Source organism: Nestor notabilis, unplaced genomic scaffold, assembly GCF_000696875.1.
Source record: "Nestor notabilis isolate BGI_N333 unplaced genomic scaffold, ASM69687v1 scaffold3905, whole genome shotgun sequence".
Lineage (NCBI taxonomy): Eukaryota > Metazoa > Chordata > Aves > Psittaciformes > Psittacidae > Nestor > Nestor notabilis.
In genome coordinates, this window is record NW_009927714.1 from 77,064 (window position 1) to 98,058 (window position 20,995).

The following is a 20,995-nucleotide window of genomic DNA, read 5'->3' on the forward strand; positions in this document are numbered from 1 at the left end:
GAGGGTATGTGATTTTACAGAACAGCTGGATTGATGGACATGTTGCAGTAATCTCCTAACAACTAGTTCCTATGCATGTGGGATTACAAATGAAGCAACCTTGCACCAGCACAGTTTTTTCCTGCTGTGTGATTGTCGTATGCCCAATTTAATTGAAAAATGCGTTTTTCTGAATAGTGCTACCTATGTGGGATTCCAGTCCTTTCACTGTTCTGTTTCCTTCTATTAGATCGTGCATATGAAAGCAGCATAAAAGCCATCAGAACAGGCAATATCCCACTTAATGGATATATTTGTTAAATGAAACAAATTCATCTCTTTAGAATACTCCAACAACCCAGGATACATTTGGCCTATCAAGTGCTAAAACTGCACTTAATAAATAGGCAAAATATATTTTATCTGGAGCAGATGCTGCACAATTCAGTTTTGGTAAATTCTGATTTAAACTATTATAAGTGACTCAAATTGAAAATGCTCTCTGGGTTGCTCGGGTGGAACAAATTAATGTTCAGATTTGTATATTGGTATGGATTATTTAGTGATTCACTAGCTGCCTCCATGTGCAGTACACACAAAAATTGCTGTGGGATTCGTACTCTGACCTGAAGTTTTTACAGGAAATGATGGGTAATGGACTTTTTTTGGGGGTTCGAAAGTGGTAGAGTTTTAGGTTCTACTGCAGTTCTGAGTTTTACTGTGTATTATAAGGTTGGTAAATAAATCTGATTATTTTAATCAGTAAGTAAGTCTGATAAGTAATTTATAAGTAAATTAAGTAAATTATTTTCAGAAAATAAGGCAATAAAAGTCCATAGCAGTTTTTCATATAAATGCTTTTTTGCAGGGCAGTTTCACTTACAAGCCTTGTAACCTACTTATTTAGGATGGAAATGTACTTGGCTTTTTCTAATTCACACAAGACTGAGGGGCAATAATGAATGCTGATTCATCTGGCAGAAATGTCAGTGATGATTGGGGGGGGCTGTTTATTTCCTTTAATTTAAACTCCTCAGCCTATTTTAAAGCACTTAATTATATGTTAATTTGGAATTAAATGTGGAGTTAAATTTAAACCTTGGGAATTTGTTACAGTGCCTTATGTGGATCAGAATGATGACATATGATGAATGTTCTTGATTATGGTATAGAGTTTCAATTCATTTCTTCCCCAAGCATTTTTTAATATTTTCTTGTCTATCTTGATGTTAGGTTGCCATCATCTTACCTGGAGAGGAGCTTTACATGTGCTAGAACTGAAAAGATCCCAATGTTGAAAATACTGGGCTCAGTGTACAAAAAACTATATTTCATTCAGATTTTTTACCCAAAAGAGTGCCATAACTAAAATCCATAAGAAGTAGGATTTTTCTGCATTTTAATCCAGAGCTTTTGAGGCTGTGAGGGGTGAATTATTTTTCTGATACAATATTATTAATTTAACCAAATTGAATAAGGATGAGGTGAGGGGAAGGCGACCACAGAAGTGGACCAAAAGGTTTGAAATTGTGAAAGGGAAGAACAGGGTCTTTAATTTGCACAAGCTTCTGGTTTTGGACTTAACTTTATCCCTCAAACTTCCTTTAATACTCTCTGCTTTGAATTGAGGGGAAATGCAGTCATTAATCAGAAGACTGGCCATTAAATATATTTAAAAATTAGAAATGTGCACACATCTGTATCCATATATTGATACTTAGTTTTAGTTAGTAACTAATTTATGTAACTGTCAGGTAGCTGAGGGTCTGTAGTAATTTTAATATTCTTTCACTGAAGGTAAAGAGTGTCATAGCTGCCTTCTTACAAAATTAGACAAAATATCAAGACCTTGAGTTTCGTGAAACAAGCTGTAAAAATGAGAGAGGATGACTATGGTTCTTCCTTGATGAAGTGGTGTGGAAATACTCATGAACCTTTGCTCAAAGCTCTCTGCAATTGCATAGCTATCTACAAAACTAAATTTGCATTAAAGTCCATCCCTAATGAGAAAGACATCTAGCTTATATTGAAATTAATCATTACATGGTAAAAAATGTTTTCCTGAATTGGATAAGCTTTGAACACTGTTTACTACCAGAAAATCTGATATCATGTTCTATCTGCAAAAGGACAATTGCTCTGTATAGAAGTTAAACGTTCGTGGGGTTTTTTGTTATTTCAGACAAATAGTCTGCAAGGCAAATCTAACTGAAACATTACTACATGTACCTGCTTATAGAGGATAATCAATTTGGGTTGTTTTTATAATGTGATTTGGGAAACTTTGAAATGCACATATGCTGAAAGCAGAGAAGCAGCAAAAAATGGGAAAGAAATGAAAGTGATAAAGTTGTGGTCTTTTTAAAAATATTAGAAGCATGTTTTTTTTACTATGGTTCTAAATATGGGAGCTATTCAGGGGTGTATTTCTCTGAAGTTTGGTTCTTAGGCACCTAACAGGGTATCGTCTAATAAAGGCTATGGGATGGTTATTCTTTTAGTAACTTTAGGAAAAATTTTTTAGGTGAGCTGCTTCATAATACCTTAAATGTTCATTTTCTGAGAAGTTGAAAAAGTCTTTTCGTCTTACTGAAGATTTTGAGGCACATAAAAAATTTCTGCTGCTACTTACTCTTGCCCTAATGGTGAAGTATCTAAAGGACAGAAAATAAGAACTGTGAAGTAGTTTTCCATGGTCTTGCTCTTTCAGTCCCAGTTTAACCCAGAGAGACATACTGCACTGCAAAAGTTTCCAGATAAGACAACCTGTGGCGTAATTTCACAGGCTAACCAGCAGAAGAGAAGAAAGCTTAAATCTGATGGGGTGGTCACATTTCTCTGTCAGTATGGGTCTGAGCGTTGGAGGTTAGGCTTGTTTCCAGTATTTCACGGTGATTTTCTAGCATACTGCTCTTCTATCATCATTGTCAAAGCGTGCAGGCAGCAAAGCCACTCTCACACCTTCCAGTAGGCAGATCGCTTTCAATAAAGTTATCATGAGAGTTGCTCTCTAAATTATATTTGACTTGTACTATAAAAATGAATTAGTTCAACACTGAATGCCATATAATTGTGTTTTGCAGCTTGATAATGTTATAATTATGACACCCAGTAATATGTAACATTATGAACTTATAATGCTTGATTGAGCAAAACATCTTAAAATAACAATTTGGTTGAAACTCAGTGGAGCTTAACTCTTTGTGGTAAGGCACAGACTTCAGTGCGATTAAATTTAAGCACATGCTTGAAATTTCCTCTAACTTGGGCAGAGGCTGGAGGAAATACCCAAGGTATTTTCTGCTGTATTCTCTCCTTTGACCTCAGAGGAGGAACTCCAGCTTAATGCAGAAAGTTCCGTACATGAAACCCACAGGATATACAAGTGACTTAACTACCTTTCTGACTCTGTAGAATTTGCATTCATCGCAGGTACAGAAAGTCCTTTGAACCTTAAGTGTAACTTCTCTAGAACCCTTACGTGTACTACTAATACTTCGTATTTTGGAGTTCCCTCCATAAACCGTATTTACAACACATCTCCGTAGAAATGACTTGTGGGGAAATGAAAGTGCCTTCCGAATGTGAAATACATCTGTTCATTTGCATCAAGTTTGTGGAAGTGCTGCTGCATAACTGCGTTACAAGTATGCTGTCAGATTATTTAAGAACTCTAACATAAATGCAGATGTACAGGTAAATAATGTTTTGGGTTTGTTTTAATTCACCAAGGCTAAGCCTTTAAGGAGGTCTTGTTTCATGTTTACCAGTTTTGGGGAGTTTTGATTCATACAGCTGGTAAGATGCAGATGTTCAAATTTAGTTTAAACCTGACTGCATTACATCAGTGCAACTCATTCAGGCACATGCTCGTGTTGAAGAATATGAGCTGTGACATGTTGAATTAGCCCATAAAGTAGACATACAACTGAAAGCTGCATCCAAACATGTTACTTCTTATCACATGCGCTGTAATAAATGATTGAGTAAATGTTCTTGGCAAATCCTAATTGAGACATACAGCATCCAATAAACAGGCTCCTTGAAAAGAAAATTCAAATAAATAATTACTTTTGGAAATTAAAAAAATTTATTATGAACTAAATGAAAATGATGGTTTAAAAGACAATTAGTGGATTGCTGGTGTTCCAGAGCAGCAAGTGGAGCTGTTTTACATGAAATTTCTGTCATTATAGCTATGCCAATTAAGGGCTGAGGTAAGTATGCCCCAGAGTCCAACACTGGAAACAGTGTTGTATGCCAATAAAAAGTAGATAAAGTTATAGAACAGCATGGTTTTTGCCACTCTTAAGACTCCCATCACCTCTGTTGGGATTTGTCATGGTACGTTTGCTCTTTGCAAAGCTTTGCAAGTAAAAGTGTGGTCTAGGGCCATTGTGAACAACTGGCTTGTAACAGTCCAGAGTCCACCAAAAGATTTTGTAATAAATTTTCTTTTTCTTCTGCTCCTTCTTTGCTCTTTGTGAAATAAGAAAATAGTCTTGAATGGAGCTTGTAGAGGTATTGCCCTTCTGTCTAGCTCCCCAAACATATTTCACTTCAGTTTTTCTAGATGCTGTTGTTGAGTAGTGATGACCCATAGGGAAATGCCTGCAAGTGGGCAAGTGAGCCCAAGAATGAGGTTTGAGGTCCCAGAGGTTTTTCCCAAGGTCATAGTTGCTTTTGAGCACACACTGTCAGAGGGACATAGAGTTTCAATATCCTTCTTATTCTTCTCCATGGCAGGACTTAGCAGGACGCTACAAGGAGATAATAGCTGAGCAACAGAAAGTTTATTGTAGGAAGATTATCGTGGAGTTTTTGTCCTGTTGATTTGATGGAGAGAGGAAATTTTGAAAAGCAGCCTAGAATCTCTGTTTCCAGCACCTAACAATGAAGATATTCACCACACAAAGAAAACTCCTGAAACAGTCTTGAATGCATGTCCTAGCCTCCATCTGTGTCTGTACCTCTGCTTGTTTAGGAAATTGTCTCTTGCAGGGTGGGGGAATTCAGTTGGCACTGTGAAAAGGGGAGGGAATACTGTATAGCTAGGTAACAGCCAGGCCATATGGCTTTCCATTAGTGTAATTGATGACTGAAATAGCTATCGATACTGTGAACAAAATCAGCACTGAAAAATTGATCTTGGATTTTGCCAGCTAGTGTCGATAACTGGACACCCTAGGGCAAACTTTTTTAGGAGCAGTTCAGAGATTGAAACAATTGTTTGCAAATGATTTACTCAGTGCAGACACAGCTGCCTCAGTCTGATGGACTCCAGCATGGATTCTAAGCCAGGCATTTCCAATTTCTCACTGTTCAGTGTCTGATTCATCGCATCAAATGGGCTCGTTCATTTTGACCATTGTTTCCCTGCTTGTAAAATGGATGCAATCATAATCTGCTAGTTGTAATATCTGTCCACCTCACTTGAGCTATTGTGTGGGTCAGTTAATGTCTGTGCTCTGTGCCACAGCTGAATGGGAAACAATGGAGCCTGCAAGTGCTGGTGATGACGTGTTCCCAGTTGGGCAGCACTGAGAGACAGACACTGTGTATGCATCCCTCCCAGCCTCCTGGAACTTGGATATAATCACAGTGTCATGATGGGAGTTGGTCGCCCCTCTCTGTCAGCCTGGCAGGCCTAGCCATGTCTGTAGCATAGCATTCAAAAGATCTTACTGAGGGGTCTAAAAGCTCTATGTATATAGAAATTTAGATGCTCTTTCTCACTGGTGATACTGGGAAATAAGTGAGCCCTTACGGAGTGACGTAAGGGATTTAGCAGTAGAGTGGTAATTCCTGTCCCTGAATTGCTGCAGAGTTCAGATGGGGTGTGAAGTGGTGACAGTTAGGGGACCCTTAACCGAGTGAAGAGAAGCCAGTCTTAATAAAAGCTTTTGTATCATCAGCTGTTATGGGTGTGCTTATGTGTGCAAGCACTTAAACTCTAGTGATATAACCTTTACAGTCTTTGAACTATTTAGCTCTGTAACGTCTGCTTACTAGTTACATTGGTGAATTAGTAGCAATTATTTATCTTCTTTGTGATTGCTTGTTTTCTTGAACATGCTGTTGTGCACCAAGTTCCCTCAAAGTACTTCTGAATAGTGTGTTGTTCCTACAAAAAAACTGGCAGTGAAAGAGGGAGATGGAGAGTAGAAAAACTTTGATATGAGAAGGGAGTTGGAATAATGAAGCACACACAGCCTCCAAGCTTATTTTTAACACTGGCTTGGAGAACCTGTCCTATACACCTGATGGAGCTGAAAAGTGCTTTGATCTCGTCTTGTTTCAAATTAAAAAACACACAACCTAAGTAGTACTGCACAGCTTTAGGTCCTGGTTTCTCGTAGAATAATTTGCCTACAGATGTCTATTACCATTAAAGATTTTTATCAAAGAACAACTTCAGTATTTTGGCAAAATTATATATGTTAAAAGAGTTAATGACTCTCTAGATTCAGTGTGTTGTTTTAAGACAAATTTAATATAGTAACTTTTACAGTGATTTAGGATTTAGGAGCTGTGATAGTGAGCATTTTAAGAGGAAGGGGAAATAACAAAGACATTCCTTCCTGTGGGCTTTTGCTGGCTTAAAGCAACATGTTGAGTTGAAGGGAATTGATTTGTGATTCCTTTAAAAGTGGTGGGGAAGAGTCCAGGGACTTGTAAAGCACAGACCTGTGATCTGTTATGTGGTGGAAATGGGGGTGGGAAATAGTATTGAACAATTCTGGTTCATGTTGCAAAAAAATGGCTTGCTTAGCTGCAGTGCTTATCACATAGGTTTGACTACTGTAAGCCTTTATGGGTTTTTTTTTATCATAAGAAAACAGAATCCCGTAACAGTGAATTATTACTTCAATAGAATTGCAAATACGTCATCAGAAATGCAGGCTCTTTCAGATAATTTCTGTATTGAAATTCCTTTGCAGATGAATTACTTCAGAAAGAGCAAAACTATTCTGATGATGTTTTGGCCAATATGATCAGCGAACCCAGAATCAGCTATGGAAATGATGCTCTTATGCCTTCATTGACGGAAACTAAGACTACAGTTGAACTTCTGCCAGTGGATGGAGAGTTCAGCCTAGATGACCTTCAGCCATGGCATCCATTTGGTGTTGATTCTGTTCCAGCCAATACTGAAAATGAAGGTATGTACAATAAGTGGAGAAACCACAGAATATTCTGAGTTGAGCTTTGTGGTTTCTCTTCACATTGTTCCCTGAAAATTGATGTCTTTCTGATGTAAGCAGGATAGAGTTCCTCAAATGTAAGTTTAGAACTTGACTGCTCTGTCTCTCTGATGGAAAAGAAAATGCTGACTAAGATTTGGAATTTAGAAATGCAGTAGCTTTCAGTGTTGAGCTTACTTTCCTTGAAAAACAAATCAAAATAAATTACAACAAATTATGAGTGACAGTCTTAGAAAATACATGACAGTTAGCTAAGGGAGCTCAGAAAGTTGTTAGATTTGTACGATGATGAAATCACTGTTTTTTTAGTTAAGGAAGAGCTTTTTGTTTGCTGGTACAATAATGATTACGAATTCTGCACAATCCTAGCATGAGAGTTTATTTTGTTTCCACACACACTGGTTGTCTGGTATGTACTGCAGAAACGTTCCTGCATACTCAGCAATGCAACTAGCTAGTGAAAACTTTTTTCCTGAGTATTTCATGTTGCTCATAGACTAATTTATTGTAGTAGCTACATACTACTTGATTAATTTATGTATAATCTGGAAATGGTAGTTTACTTAGGTGCCAGAGCCAATTAATCAGAAACCTGAGGGACTTCGATCATGTCATTCAAGTTTCTCCCATTGTGTTTTTTTTTCCTTTATCAGTTCAACTCCACTGTCATTAGTGCCAAGTTAATCACATTAGTGAAAGTTTGTTACTGCAAAGCAGCAGATTCACAGAGGCTGGAACCACAGAAGTCTTTTTGGAGGCAAATTTGTAATTTGTAGTGGAACAGACATTAACCTCCCTCAGAAATCTCTTGAAACCATTGTCTTAGGCTATACCTGCTCAGAATGAGTTTTGAGACCAGCCTTAGTTGGCAGTTGGTCTCATTCCAGCACAATATGTGGGTGACTGTTGGCAACTGGTGCTCAGGAGGTGAAACGTGGGACATGGACATCAATTTGCCAGGTCTGAAGTTGGTGCCAGATGACATCAGTGGAGCCAGAACCAGTTCTGTCATCAAAGGGGGTCGTCCCCAGGAGCCAGAGGAAGCCCAAGATGAAGTTAAAGAAAGTATCTGAGCAAAAATCTACAAATCAGTGAAGCAAAATTTGATGGGAAGAGGAGAGGCTGGTTAGGACTGGGGCTAAAATCAGACTGCCAGGGAGTCAACGCTACAGGTAGGAAGCAAGTAAAGGAGCAGAGGGAGAGTTGGAACAAACTAAATGGACTGGCGAGCAGCAAGAAACAGAAGGCAGGAGATGATGACAAGAACTCCAGATGTGTCTGGAGGGCACTTGCAGCCAAGTGATGTGCTGAGTGTCTGAGAGCAGCTGGCTGGATTGCATCAGGTGCTGGGGAGTAGTACAAATGGCTGACCAGGCTGGCCAGTGGTGTCTGTCCCACAGGAGTTTTCCAGTACAGCGCTGGCTGTAGTTTTTCCCATAGCTGAGGCATACAGGGCATCAATTTCTATACCCACTGACTGCTTTCATGTGTGAGGATTAATTACTTTCGAAGTCTGTCCTCCCAGCTGTCAAAATGTACTGATTTCAGTCACCAGGTTAAGAAGTTACTAGGTAGACAGGTGCACACAGACATACCCATAGTTTAATCACACAAGCCTTTTTTTTTCCTTCAGAAACCTGGCAAAGCCCAGAATTTAATAATGAAAGGTACATACTTTAGTGTGACACTGAATTCGCAGAGGCAAGTATGTTAAGTATGGTTCTTTTAAAATGTATGACAGCAAATGAGAAACAAAAACTCTCCTGCCTTCGATAAGATATTGTTTAATTATGAATCCTATGTATTTTAATGCACTGCATGGTTTGTTGCAGCACTTCTTAATGTTTGCTGTGGGAACATCTTTTAACTTTTATACCTTTAAGTTGTTGGGGTTTTTTGATATCAGGATTGTATTTGTCATGAAATCACTGCAGCAAACAATTCTGTTGGGCCAACTATTAGTAGCGTTTAAGTCTGCACAGAAATTATTTGATGACTTAAACCTCTTCAAGTCCTCCTTGTTTTCACATTGCCCTTCTCTGTCAACTACCAAAACCACAATGTTGTTCATGTGCTCATGCCTACAATGCCTTTTTTCTCTCTTTAGATACCCTCTCTACACCCTTGCCCATAATATCAAAGAGAAATTTCACAGCCTTATCTTTTTCCTTTGTCTTTGTCTCCCACCTCTTTGTTCCAGAAACCCAGGACTACATGTGCCATTTGTCCTCACTTCCCATGCCTGTTTTTTTCTGTGGCCATGGTCTAATTGCAAGCTTTGTCTAAATAGCTTCCAAAAACATGTGTCTGTCCTGTTAGAATATTTGGAAGTAGCAAAAAGGAAAAAACAATTGACACAATTTTCTCCCTTTTTTTTTTTCCTTTCCCTCTCCACTGAAGGTCTTTTTGCATAGTCTGTTTTTCACACAGTAAGTTCCCCTTATGCAGTGAGTTTTTAGTATTTTTTGCAGTACTGAGCAAGTCATTCCTGTTTCTTAACAAATAACAGTTGATCAAAAAAGGTGTAAGTTCAAAAATAGAGAAACCTCAAATACTGTGGAGTATCTAACGATTTCAGTATTAGTGATGATCTCTTGCTGCCGGGAGATGCTGAGCATGCCATCGAAGGTGAGAGAACTGAGTATCTCAGCTCCCATTTACTTGGGTGAGAGCTGAGGTACTCAGCATGTTCCACATGGGCAACCTGGTATCTGGAGAATCTGCTGAGCAGTGGGTCCAGCAAACAGAGCACAGACTACCAGAGGAGTTTCAGATGGCAAGCAAGTTACCAGTTCATTTGTTCATACTGTTTTGGTCTAGTTTGAAAGCTGAAGTCAACCTTTTTAAAACTCTGCTGAACACAAATCCAGGGTGCTAATAGCTTGGTGTATGCAGGTGGGTTTCTGGGTAGAATGAGAGTCTCAACTTCCTTACTGCAGAGCTGCTGCACTGTATAAGCAATAGTTCTTCAGTCCTGAGCAGGCACACCAGGCAAATCATTTACCTCACTGCAAATCTGCATTACTGTCAAAACAATTTTCTAATGGGACGACTGAAATGTGAAAGGCAACTAGACAAATCCTGGAGCTGGCAGGGTTAGGACCTGGGATCCCACCTGCTCTGGCACAGTCACAGTGTTAGGACTTGTTTTTAAGGAACCATTCAGGGAATGCTTAAACCAAAATGTGGAAGGAAATGTAGCCATTTAAGCCTTAGTTTCAAGATATCCAGTATTCTGCATACAAGTGATGAAGTTGAAGTGCTACAAAAAATACCTAATATTTGTCATTAGTTCCCGTGCCTGTTTTCTGCCATGGCCATGATCTAATCCCAGGTTTCAGCCAGAGCTATTAATAATGTATTGGATTGGTATGTTGCCATATAATCTCATGGCTTCATAACTCCATTTTAAATTTTCACAATCTAAACTGCATGTTTAGGTAAAAGAATGGGGTTTATGCAGTTTACTGAAATTGGTTTTTCTGATGAATGAGTGAAAAATAGTCTAAAACCAAAAAGACCTTGGGTAGCTCAGTATTTTCTGAAAGAATTTCCTTCCTTGTTGTTTCCCTGAGGTAGTTTCCCTGTAAATGTACACAGAGGTGAATTCAAAGCACCACGTGATACACTTCACGACTTGCATGGCTGAACCTATGTATAGCATATTGCGATACAAATTAGGCTAACAAAAAATGCTGTCTGAGGACACCACAGAAGGCACCAGCAAACGGTCAGGAAATTGTTTTAACAATGAAAAACATGCTTTCAGCAATTGGGGCAAAACCCCAATAGCTGTGAAGCTCTGACAAGGCCCTTGGGCATTTTGCCAATGGATAACTGGGTTTAGTGTTTTACCCTTTGTATTTTGCCAGTTACAGTTAGCTTTAGTGATTACTTATCTGCAGTGAGATTTTTTTGTGAATGTACTGTGTTAACCTTATGACTTGGCCAGTTATTCCCTTCAACACACTTCTTGGTGGGTGAGCATCACACACCTCTCCTCACCTGCTGGTTTGTACTAAATTTGAGCTTTTTGATTCACCTTTATTTTACTTTTGAAAAAAAGAAGCAACAATGTTCTCTCTTGCTCTTGAAATGTGTTAGCATTAAATATATGGTGGGTTGTAGAGCCTGTATGAAACCTTCGTAGTCAGTGTAAGCAGATATCTACCAATTGCGAGGCTATTTGGAAAGTTTTCAGTCTTAATTCTGTGTATTTCTGTGCACCTGGAAGTGTGTTGAAGAGAAATATGATTCTGGAGCATCAGAAAGAATGCAGTTTTCATAATAATACAGAGCACATCTTACAGTTTTGGTTATTGATGAAAGCTGTAGTAGGTTTAAACTTCTCCCCTCTACATTAACTGTTGTGAGGTGGTGTGGTCCAGCAAGGCAGGCAGTGAGGAAAACCCACAGACAAGGTTTTCAGAGTTAACTGCCCATCAGTACTGGGGCAAGAGCAAGCAGATTTTAAAATGCAGCTGTAATTCAAAAGGTGGCAGCTCTCAAGAAACCAGCCTTAGTTTGTGTCGTGCTGCTAGGGGCACGCTGTACTTGGGTGCCTAGAATCACAATCTGCTTTGGAAGACCTTTGGCTCTGATAGTTTGCCTTCAGTTTTTGCCCTGCAGCTGGTTTGTGACCTCCAGCATGTTGATACACTTTTTGTGTCAGTTACGAACTGTGCCAGTGATGTTTGCCTTTTCCTCTGTAAAGTGCTTCCAAAACTATAGATGGCAAGAAGAATTATTATTAATACTTTCACTAGGCTCCACAAATACTGCATTACCCTGAGGTCAGACCTGTGCTACTGTACAACAGAAACTTCCTCCATCCTTTTCTGCCTTCACCTTCTCCGCTTTTTATTGCTACCCGCAACCTGCTGTCTCAGTTCTCTGTAGCTATGATCATGTAGGGTTGCAAAGCAAGAGGAAAATATGACCTCATAGCCTTCTAGGGAGGAGGCATTGGCCAGAGTGACAGAGGAGGATTCTGCAGGAGCAGTTTGAGTAATGTTGGGCCTTGATTATTTCTTGCATTCAATTCTTTCCACTGAAGATTTACTGCTGACCTACCTGAGGGTTGGTGCTGACAATATTGGAAAACCTAACAGAAGACTGAAATAGGAAATACTTAAAATTGTAGTTTTTAGTTAAGGATGGAAATTGATTTTGGTACAGCAGTATGTAAGGAAAGCAATTACATGGTCTGCTAGTGCCACTCTGAACTGCTGTGAAGAGAAGTGGTTTGATGACTTGTCTCTGCAGCACCAGACCAGCAAGCCCTATGAAAATTTTGCCCTTCTGGAAACAGAAGCAAGTCAGATACACGGATGCACTTTTAGTCTGCAGCTACTATAAAGCTGGTTTTTTCCCAGAGGCAGGAGCTATTGCAATCATCTCCTGTGTACAAAGGACATGGGTGCCACATAGGCATAGTAGGTTATTTGTCAAACCCATAGGAACACTAAGCAAGTGACACAGACTTCCTGAGAAGACGGGCAGTCCCATTACTTAAATCGGCAATATCATCAGGTCTGTGTGATTTTACTGATGCCAAATGTGGTGAGCAGTTCTTAGTCATTGAAAACGGTGGTTTTGTCAGGTTTCCTGTGTTATTGTGGTTCACTTAACTGCTGATTAGAAGGTTCATACTTGAATCCAGGAATTCAAATGAATGAGAATACCTTATTCTAAAAATTCTGAATTCTAAGGTGCAACACAGTATTTTATTTCTGAATTTAATTTCTTTCTGGCACTGGCATTGGGGTAGATAAAGAAGGCAACAGTATTGGAGTAAAAGAGAGAAACAACAAAAAAGAGGGGGACAAATCTGAGTTTTTAATTAACTTCTCCAATATGTTTGGACTTTACTGAGGTGATGACTATTTGAGGTAACGACTCAAACAGCTCTTAAGTTTTGCAAATCCTGTTTTTCTGTTAATGCCAGTGGGTTCCATCAACCTTAGGCTTCAGCTGATAAAGCCTTTAGTACAGTAATACAGGAGTTTTGTAAAACTATGTATGGCACACAATTGGGAAGAAAATGGTATTTTCCCTTTGCTTCCCTTTAAAAAATAGGAAGACAAATATGCTGTCTACAAATTTGAGCACATTGGGATGAAGTATTGATTGTATTTTCAAAATGCAGTTTACTTTTTTCAGACCTGATAGCTAGTGCTGTAAAGAATGCCTGTTGAAAGGAAAAAAGAGTTGGGATTCAGTGGGTTAATAAGTCAGCATTGATCAAGAGTAGCTGCAAGAACTCATCGTGTGCATTCTTGCTGCCAGATCTGATCATCAGCTGGAAGAAGTTTGCACATAATGAATACAGTTTCCCTCTGCAGACAAATTTGATCTTGATGTTTTTTCACTTTAAGCAGTAACCAGAAAATGATGTAAAATTGATGCATCAGCTGTCAATCTTTCCTTTCAAAGTCATGTCCATCCCTTCCTTTTATCTCCAGGATTAACTGAAGCTGTGCTTCAGTAACTTTGCTTATGCAGTAAGTGTCTCCTGCACTGTCCCAACAGAAGAGCAGTTGTCTTTACCATTTTGGGGGATTTTGTTTATTTTTTGTTTGCTTTTTTGTTTCTTTTCTGCACATGCCCAGTTGAGCCAGTTGATGCCCGCCCAGCTGCAGACAGAGGACTCACCACACGACCAGGTATATAACTTGCATGGCTTTTACCTAACCTGTGTTTTCCCCGCATGCATGTGGTCTGCTTGAGCTGAAATGATTACCTTTGCTTCTTTGCTTCGGTATAACCCTCTCCTGAAACGTAATGCTGTGCCATCAACCAGGGAAGCGTCCCCACACAAACCCCTGTCAGCCTGTGTGAGTGCTGTCTGTGCCAGGCGTGTTCCAGATGTGTTCTTGCAGAGGGAGTGGGACCCAGAGACCCAGAACTGATACTCGTTATCAAGTTGTCATCCCTTCTAGCAATAATGCTTTGGCAGGTCCAGGAGGTGGTAGACATGGCACCCCCTAGTGTGGAGAGTACTTTTAATTTGGGAATGTGTGATAGAAATGTTGAATCCTCTCTGTGTAGAGTTTCTTGAGGTTGGGGCTAGGAATTCATTCATGATATCAATGTTTTTTACTGTGATATTTTTCTTGGCTAACACCAGGTATCTAAAAATTGATATATAATATGCTCCCTCTGGATTCCCTAAGGACACCTCTGTACAGCTGTGCATTCTATTCTAGGATGGAGAGGGGTGATTATTAGCCCTCTGTAATACCTGTGTCTTCCTATTGATTTCAGAGTAATAACAGATGCCTAGCTTGGTGAGTCAAGCTGCGAACATTTGGAGAAAGTAAATGGGACAAATCCAGTTTTCTAAGTAGAAGATTGTTTTTCATACTAACTTCTTTTGCTTTTTAGGTTGATTTTCCCCTTATGTTTGTTTAGGATTATCTTGAAATGGCAGATTCTATTGAGAGCAAGCAGCCTTTCATTTCAGAAGAACTCTCCAACACATAGTGAGATGAGATCAGTATATTTTAGGGTCAGAATTATTTTGGTGTCACATCATCATTATGGTTTTTTCTTCAGACCAAACTGATCAGTCTGTCTTCTTCTCTTCATCTTTTCCTCCACAAATGTCCACTAGATAGAGTATGGGCAGCACCCTCCTAGTGTGTTCGTACCTTTCTGATAATTCACCCATATCAAGGTTTGACAGGTGATGTGCTCCTGGCACTGTTTTAGGAATCTGACATCTTCTCTTGTGTTCAGAGATTCATTCCATGAAGAGAGCCTGGAAACAGGTACAGAGTTAGCTGTCCAATGATGCCAAAAGTCATGGATCAGGGAACATCTCTGCCTTCTGGATTAGATTTCTTCCCCCAAGAGCAGTAGAAATATCACAAATGAAAATTTTGTAATATTAGTTCAGTCTAGGAATTTTCGTCTAATATTGAAGTTTGAGACTGTTAACTATTTCAATTTTCGATCTTGAAAAGTCTCCTGTTACGAGGCCCTTATTTATTGCTGAAGATTATTCCTTCCCTCCCTTCTATTCCCTCACACATACACTCATGTGACAGAAACCTTTGGTGTCCCTTCTCTAGAGAATGGATTGTCTCACACTGCCGCGCTGTAGTTTCAGGGTGAAATGATGTGTTCTAGTCTGCTGTATCAGAGCATTTTGTTGTTTGGGTGATATAAATAATGCTAAAAGTGTGGCTAGCATAGGTCATGAGTGATCTTTCCAAATATGCATGATACATATGGAGGGGTAAAAAATATCAGCATGTGACCATTATGGCTTGAAATTTCCAGCAGATAGAGTAACTTCTGCACTATGAAAATCACGTGGATTATTTCCTCAGTTCTCTGCTCAAGTGCAAAAGCAGCACTGTCCAGGGGCCTGTGCTGCCTTCATCACTTTTAGCACAGATTTTAAGTGCTGCGAAGGCCCATGCTCTGATTTTGGCACAGAGTGAACCCCTCCAGCCTGGCAAGGATGCGTGCCACATTCCTCTGCAGAGAGATGGTGCTTGCTTTCCTGGAAAGACTAAAATCTCTCACTGCTGTGCCTGCACTCTGAATTTCACAGCAGAAAGTGTATTACATGGGCTTGTGAAATGAGGATTTTGCCTCTTTACAGTAGTGCTAAATGTATTGTAACAGTAAGCAAAACATACTCTCTTCACTGTTGGTAGATATTAAGTTCCTTATGCCTTTAACACCATGTCCAGACTTCTGCAAATTTGTCGTTACTGATATAAATTTTGGCAATAAATGTCCACCTGATTTTTCATTATCCTTTAAAAACAATTTATGTGTGATAAAACTTCAACTGGAAAAAATTATGCCAGTCTGAGTAGCTTCATGAACTAAGAACAGAGAAAAGCAAATAGATCATGGAATGGTTTGGGTTGGAAGGGACCTTAAAAATCATCTAGTTCCAACCCCTTATGTGCATACTAGCAGGAGCTGTACAGGCTTACATGTCTTAAAACCAGAAATACACCCATTGGCATGGTCAGTATGTTTCAGTTGGAGTCAGTGGAATCAATGACTTCTTAAGGCTGCCTGGAACTCCGGGGTGTCTGTAGCATCAGATGTAGAATCATAAAATGCTTTGGGTTGGAAGGGACCGTAACACTCATCCAGTTCCAACCCCTCTGCCATGGGCAGGGGCACCTTCCACTAGACCAGGTTGCACCAAGCCCTGTCCAACCTGGCCTTAACACTGCCAAGGATGGGGCAGCCACAGCTTCTCTGGGCACCCTGTGCCAGCACCTCAGCACCCTCACAGGGAAGAATTTCTTCTTGATAGCTAATCTACATCTACTCTCTTTCAGTTTAAAGCCATTCCCCTTTTTCCTGTCATCACCTGCCCTTGTAAAAAGTCCCTCTCCAGATTTCTTGTAGGCCCCATTTAGGTGCTGGAAGCTGCTCTAAGGTCTCCCTGGAGCCTTCTCATCTCCAGGCTGAACAAGCCCAACTCTCTCAGCCTGTCTTCATAGGAGAAGTGATCTGGCCCTCTGAGCATCTTCATGGTGTCCATGTCCCTCCTGTGTTGGGGCCCCCAGAGCTGAATGCAGTACTGCAGATGGGGTCTCAAACTGTGACATACAAAAGGGATTCTGACAGTTTAAAACTGTGTGCTTTAAATTTGTTTTACTTGCTAATTATAGATAAAATTTCTGTGTTAAAGGTTAAAAAGGGAGAAGAGAGACTGGGGTTTTGTAGTCACTGTATCTGGTTTTATGGTTTGAAGCTAATTAAATAAAAAAAAAGAGCATATTATTGTACAATCAAAAAGCGTTAACAAGGGACCTGGAGGCAGATTAATACATGCAGCTGCTTGTAACTTTTTGTTTTAATTGCCCAGATTCTTGTTGTTTTCCTGAAAGGTTTGCCCTTTTCGGAGTCTTCACTTTCCAATTTGTGCTTCTAATTGTTTTGCTCAAGCGAACAAGCTGGTGACCTGCTTCTTTAGGGTGAAAAAACAGGTGTCATGTCAGCCTGCAAAGGTCCAAGCCTGGAAATAAGAACAAGTGAATATTCTGTAGGTGTTCAGAACCCTTGAAGAAAATCAGCTCTGAAAGGACTATGATAAACATAGAAACATGCACCATTTTCTTTTTTCCATTTTCTTTTTACCACTCTCACCCATACAACATTATTACAATTATTAGTACATTTTTCTTAATAATAGATCAAAATCTTTCAGATGACCTTTGTGCATATCCCAGGAGAGAGATAATTTGGTCACAGTACAGAAATGAAGAGCACATACTTAGTTGTCAGTAGTGTTGTGATAACTAGAATCTTCTTAGTTCACCACGTCATTTGCCTCCAAAAAATAAAGTCAATGAGTAAAGTCAGGAAAAGGGAAGAGTTGTCCAATGCATAGAGCAGAAAAGTTTATGAGTAAGGGCCAAGTTTACAGGATCTACCAAAATCTATGCCAGTTGTTGCAACCTCTACCTCTGATACACTCCACCTTGGCTGTCAGCAGTTGAAGACTGAATTTGAATCTGATCTACATCAGTCGCAGGAGGAGAGTAATTGTCAGGGGAACCCCCCATTTCCTAGTATAGATAAAACATCTGTATGATTTATACTGCTGTTTGGAAAGGAGCCTAGTGCTTCATAACACTGTCCTTCTACTTTTTAATACGCAAATGGGGGAACAAAAATAAGAATTATGCTTAAATCCCTTTCTTGTTGTCTCTTTCCTGAAAAAGATCAGAGGGAAGGAAAATATCTAGATGTACTCAAAGAGCTTTATGATGTTTCTTACTCTTTACGAACTGCTTTGCACAGGGAGACATCGGAAGGCTTCAGTCCAGCCTGAGAACTTCCACAGGAATAGAAAGAATACCTCTTTTCTTGATAGCCTCACTATAACAGCTTTTTCAATAGTGTTTCCTCCTCGCTTGTGCCCCAGAGGTTGCTTTTTCAGGATGAACGTTTTCTTTCTTGCAGCTGAATTCTGGGTCTGTTAGTAACTTTTTGTGTGTATGTGTGTATATAGAGAGACATATACACACAGAAAGATACATATGAAAACATCTTTAGATTACTCATAAGCAAGATCCTTTTTACTCATTTTAATTCTGCAGGTCTGATCTGTGGAAACTGAGTGAAGATTAGAGAACCTGCATCAGAATGGATGCTGCTTAGTATCAGCAGATTTTCTGAAATTCAAGGTGATAAAGAAAACAACCAGTTCTCTGTTCAGGGTTGATCGTATTATCATCTGCTGCACAGTTGCAACTGTAATTATACCACTAACAGCTGTAATGATATCACTCACAGGATGTCCATTATTCACAATGCTAGGATTTTGTTATATTAATTGTGGTACTTTCTTCCATATAGGATGGGGGGGGGGGACACGTTCTCCCAGCTCTGTCAGTTGATTGTTTTTGCAATCAGTCAATAACTTTGAGGAGACATTGCACATAAAGCTGCTTCTGTGTCTCTGGCCCTTCTGCTGATAAATCATGATATATACATCTTTATTACATTATATAGAAAGCAGGGGGGGGCAGGTTAAATGTGGTTGCAGAGGCTCTAAGCCTGATAGCTGTTTTGCAGAACCATTAGCACATCTGCTGCAGTCTGTATGAGGTGAGGGCATAGAGCAGCTTAGTGAATTATTTATGATTTTCTTTACAGAAATGGCCAGGGTTTTTTTCCTGTCTTAGTGATATTAGTTCAATACAGTTGTCTTAAACCAACTGTCTGCAGCTACCAAATAAAAATCATTAATGGATTTTTTCCATTAGGTTGTTTTGTTTTATAAATCAGATAGTTATTAACTGTGAATGCAATTATATGTGCATATGCACAGCATCTGCATTGACATAGCAGAAAGATTACCAAATTTTACTTATTTGAATTATTCACTTTTGCACACATTTAAAATAATCTCTGGTATTCTTAGAATGGGTATCTCATATTAAATTCCAATGAGATTCTTTTTTAAAAAAGATAGCATTCTTTTTTGCACTTATTTTCTGCTTTCTCCAATTTGAGAGCTCTGTAGTCATCCACAAAGTTAAAGCAAACCACCATTTCACTGACTTCTGAGAAAAGACCAGAAAGTTTTAGTTCCATGCATTCTTGTAAGTACTTAGTCCTCGGGATGAGTTGTCCTTGCAAAACTGAGTATATAATCTTCATTGTTCTTTCATTTCAAAATGAAATGACCTGTACAAAGTCATAGAGTCATATGGAAGTAATAGTTGGAAGAACATGCAGGTATCTACCCAGGTAATTGTTCAAACACTGCATTCCTTTCCATCCGCCCTTTTATTGTAGATGAAGCTTCACCCAGCTAAAGGTGTTTACTTTTCTTGTAACAGGCCTTGATTCAACAAATCATTTCTTGTTCTTGCCATTACTCAAAGACAGTTCATGGACATGGAGTTAAACGTTTTCCTGAATGCAGTCATTTCATCAGTTGCTTAAACGTGCTACCTTTCATTTCCTCTACATAGAGACCACCCAGGTCTGGTAGTTTCAGCTGTGCTTGGCTTGGAGGTTTAATTTTTAACTCTGAAAGTAACTGGAAAACCACAGGCACAGCTAAATACTGTTTCAAATCCTTGCAGAACAAAATCACAAAATCTAGCTAGGCTGTTACTTAACTGGTAGTGTTAACAAGTAGTGTTGTAGATAATGTACACCTAATTGCATCTTTTCTGGAATTCATTCTATACCCTTATTCTTCTTAAAGCCTAAATTTATGTTACACAAACACAGAAGCTCTCTGCGTAAGAATAAGGTGTTCCCTAAAGGAGCTACTTATTTTTTTTATGAGTAGGTTTTAACTCAATATGTCCTTTTTTTTTGTTCCATTTATTTTTTCTTTAAGGGCAAGGAACAGTAAGGTTTTCATGTGCTGCTCTCTCTGATGTTTGGTGATGTGTGTCTGCACGCACATGTACATGTGTACACATGTATGTATAAAAGCAGTTAACATTGCTAATTGACAGCCATAGAATTAAATGCCATCATATCTTATTTTGATGGATTTTACTAAATGCTTTTAAACCTGTGTTTTTGACGGCTAAATAGTTTTGTCAGTTTTTCTAAGGAGTTGCAAGTTAATATTTGCCAGCTGAATTGTAGCTTCTTTAAATTGATGTAATTAGAAAAACAATTCCCTAAGATTGTATGTAATTCAGAAGGAAAAGCACTAATAATTATCATTATTTGTGAGGCTGTTGCTCTCGCTTTTCTTGTTTTACATTGGCTTTTGTGTTTGGGTACTTTAGACTTGCTAGGAAAAAAAACATTATTTTGTGTCAGAATTAAAGTTCTTATCATATAGTTAACTTTTCTTTGTATGCTTGTCTTCAGCACAAGAGTAGAGTGGTATAGGTAGCCCCTAGCTGTTTGCATCTTAACCTGATTCGCACACCTTTCTTTCTTCAGTAACTACCTTTGAAAAATAAATCTTTGATTTTACCATGTAGGTCTAAGTATATAGTCACCAGGACAAGAAAGTGAATTAATTGGAAATAAGGAGAAGCCTGTTAATAGAAGGTCTAAATTCTATAAAGTAACATGGTAGAAAGGCATTTACAGCCCCAGGTATATATTTTTGTCTTATACCAGGTACTTAATAGATTCCAGTACAGTCCTGCTTCTCTTCCTATGTAATCAGTTATTTTCAGGAGGCCGCCAGTTTGCCCTAGTCATACTTCTAAAAGTTGTTTTCCTCGACTCTAAGGGAGATAGGAGGAAGGGAAAAATTGCTATCAGGTTTGTTAGTGCAATGAAAGATTTTTGTTTCTGACCTTTTGCCTGCGCTAGCTGCCAAAACTAAGTTTTAATTA

General features: G+C 39.0%; 1 protein-coding gene across 1 annotated transcript in view; it reads left to right on the top strand.

The window, feature by feature from the left end:
• Positions 1-20,995, top strand: part of APP (amyloid beta (A4) precursor protein) — a gene marked incomplete at its 5' end in the record, with an annotated part of 112,571 nt that overhangs the window by 75,835 nt on the left and 15,741 nt on the right. The window contains 2 exons of the mRNA XM_010014159.1: positions 6,921-7,142; positions 13,796-13,849. Coding sequence (XP_010012461.1) covers positions 6,921-7,142; positions 13,796-13,849 — 276 coding nt within the window. The remainder of the gene's footprint in view (positions 1-6,920; positions 7,143-13,795; positions 13,850-20,995) is intronic.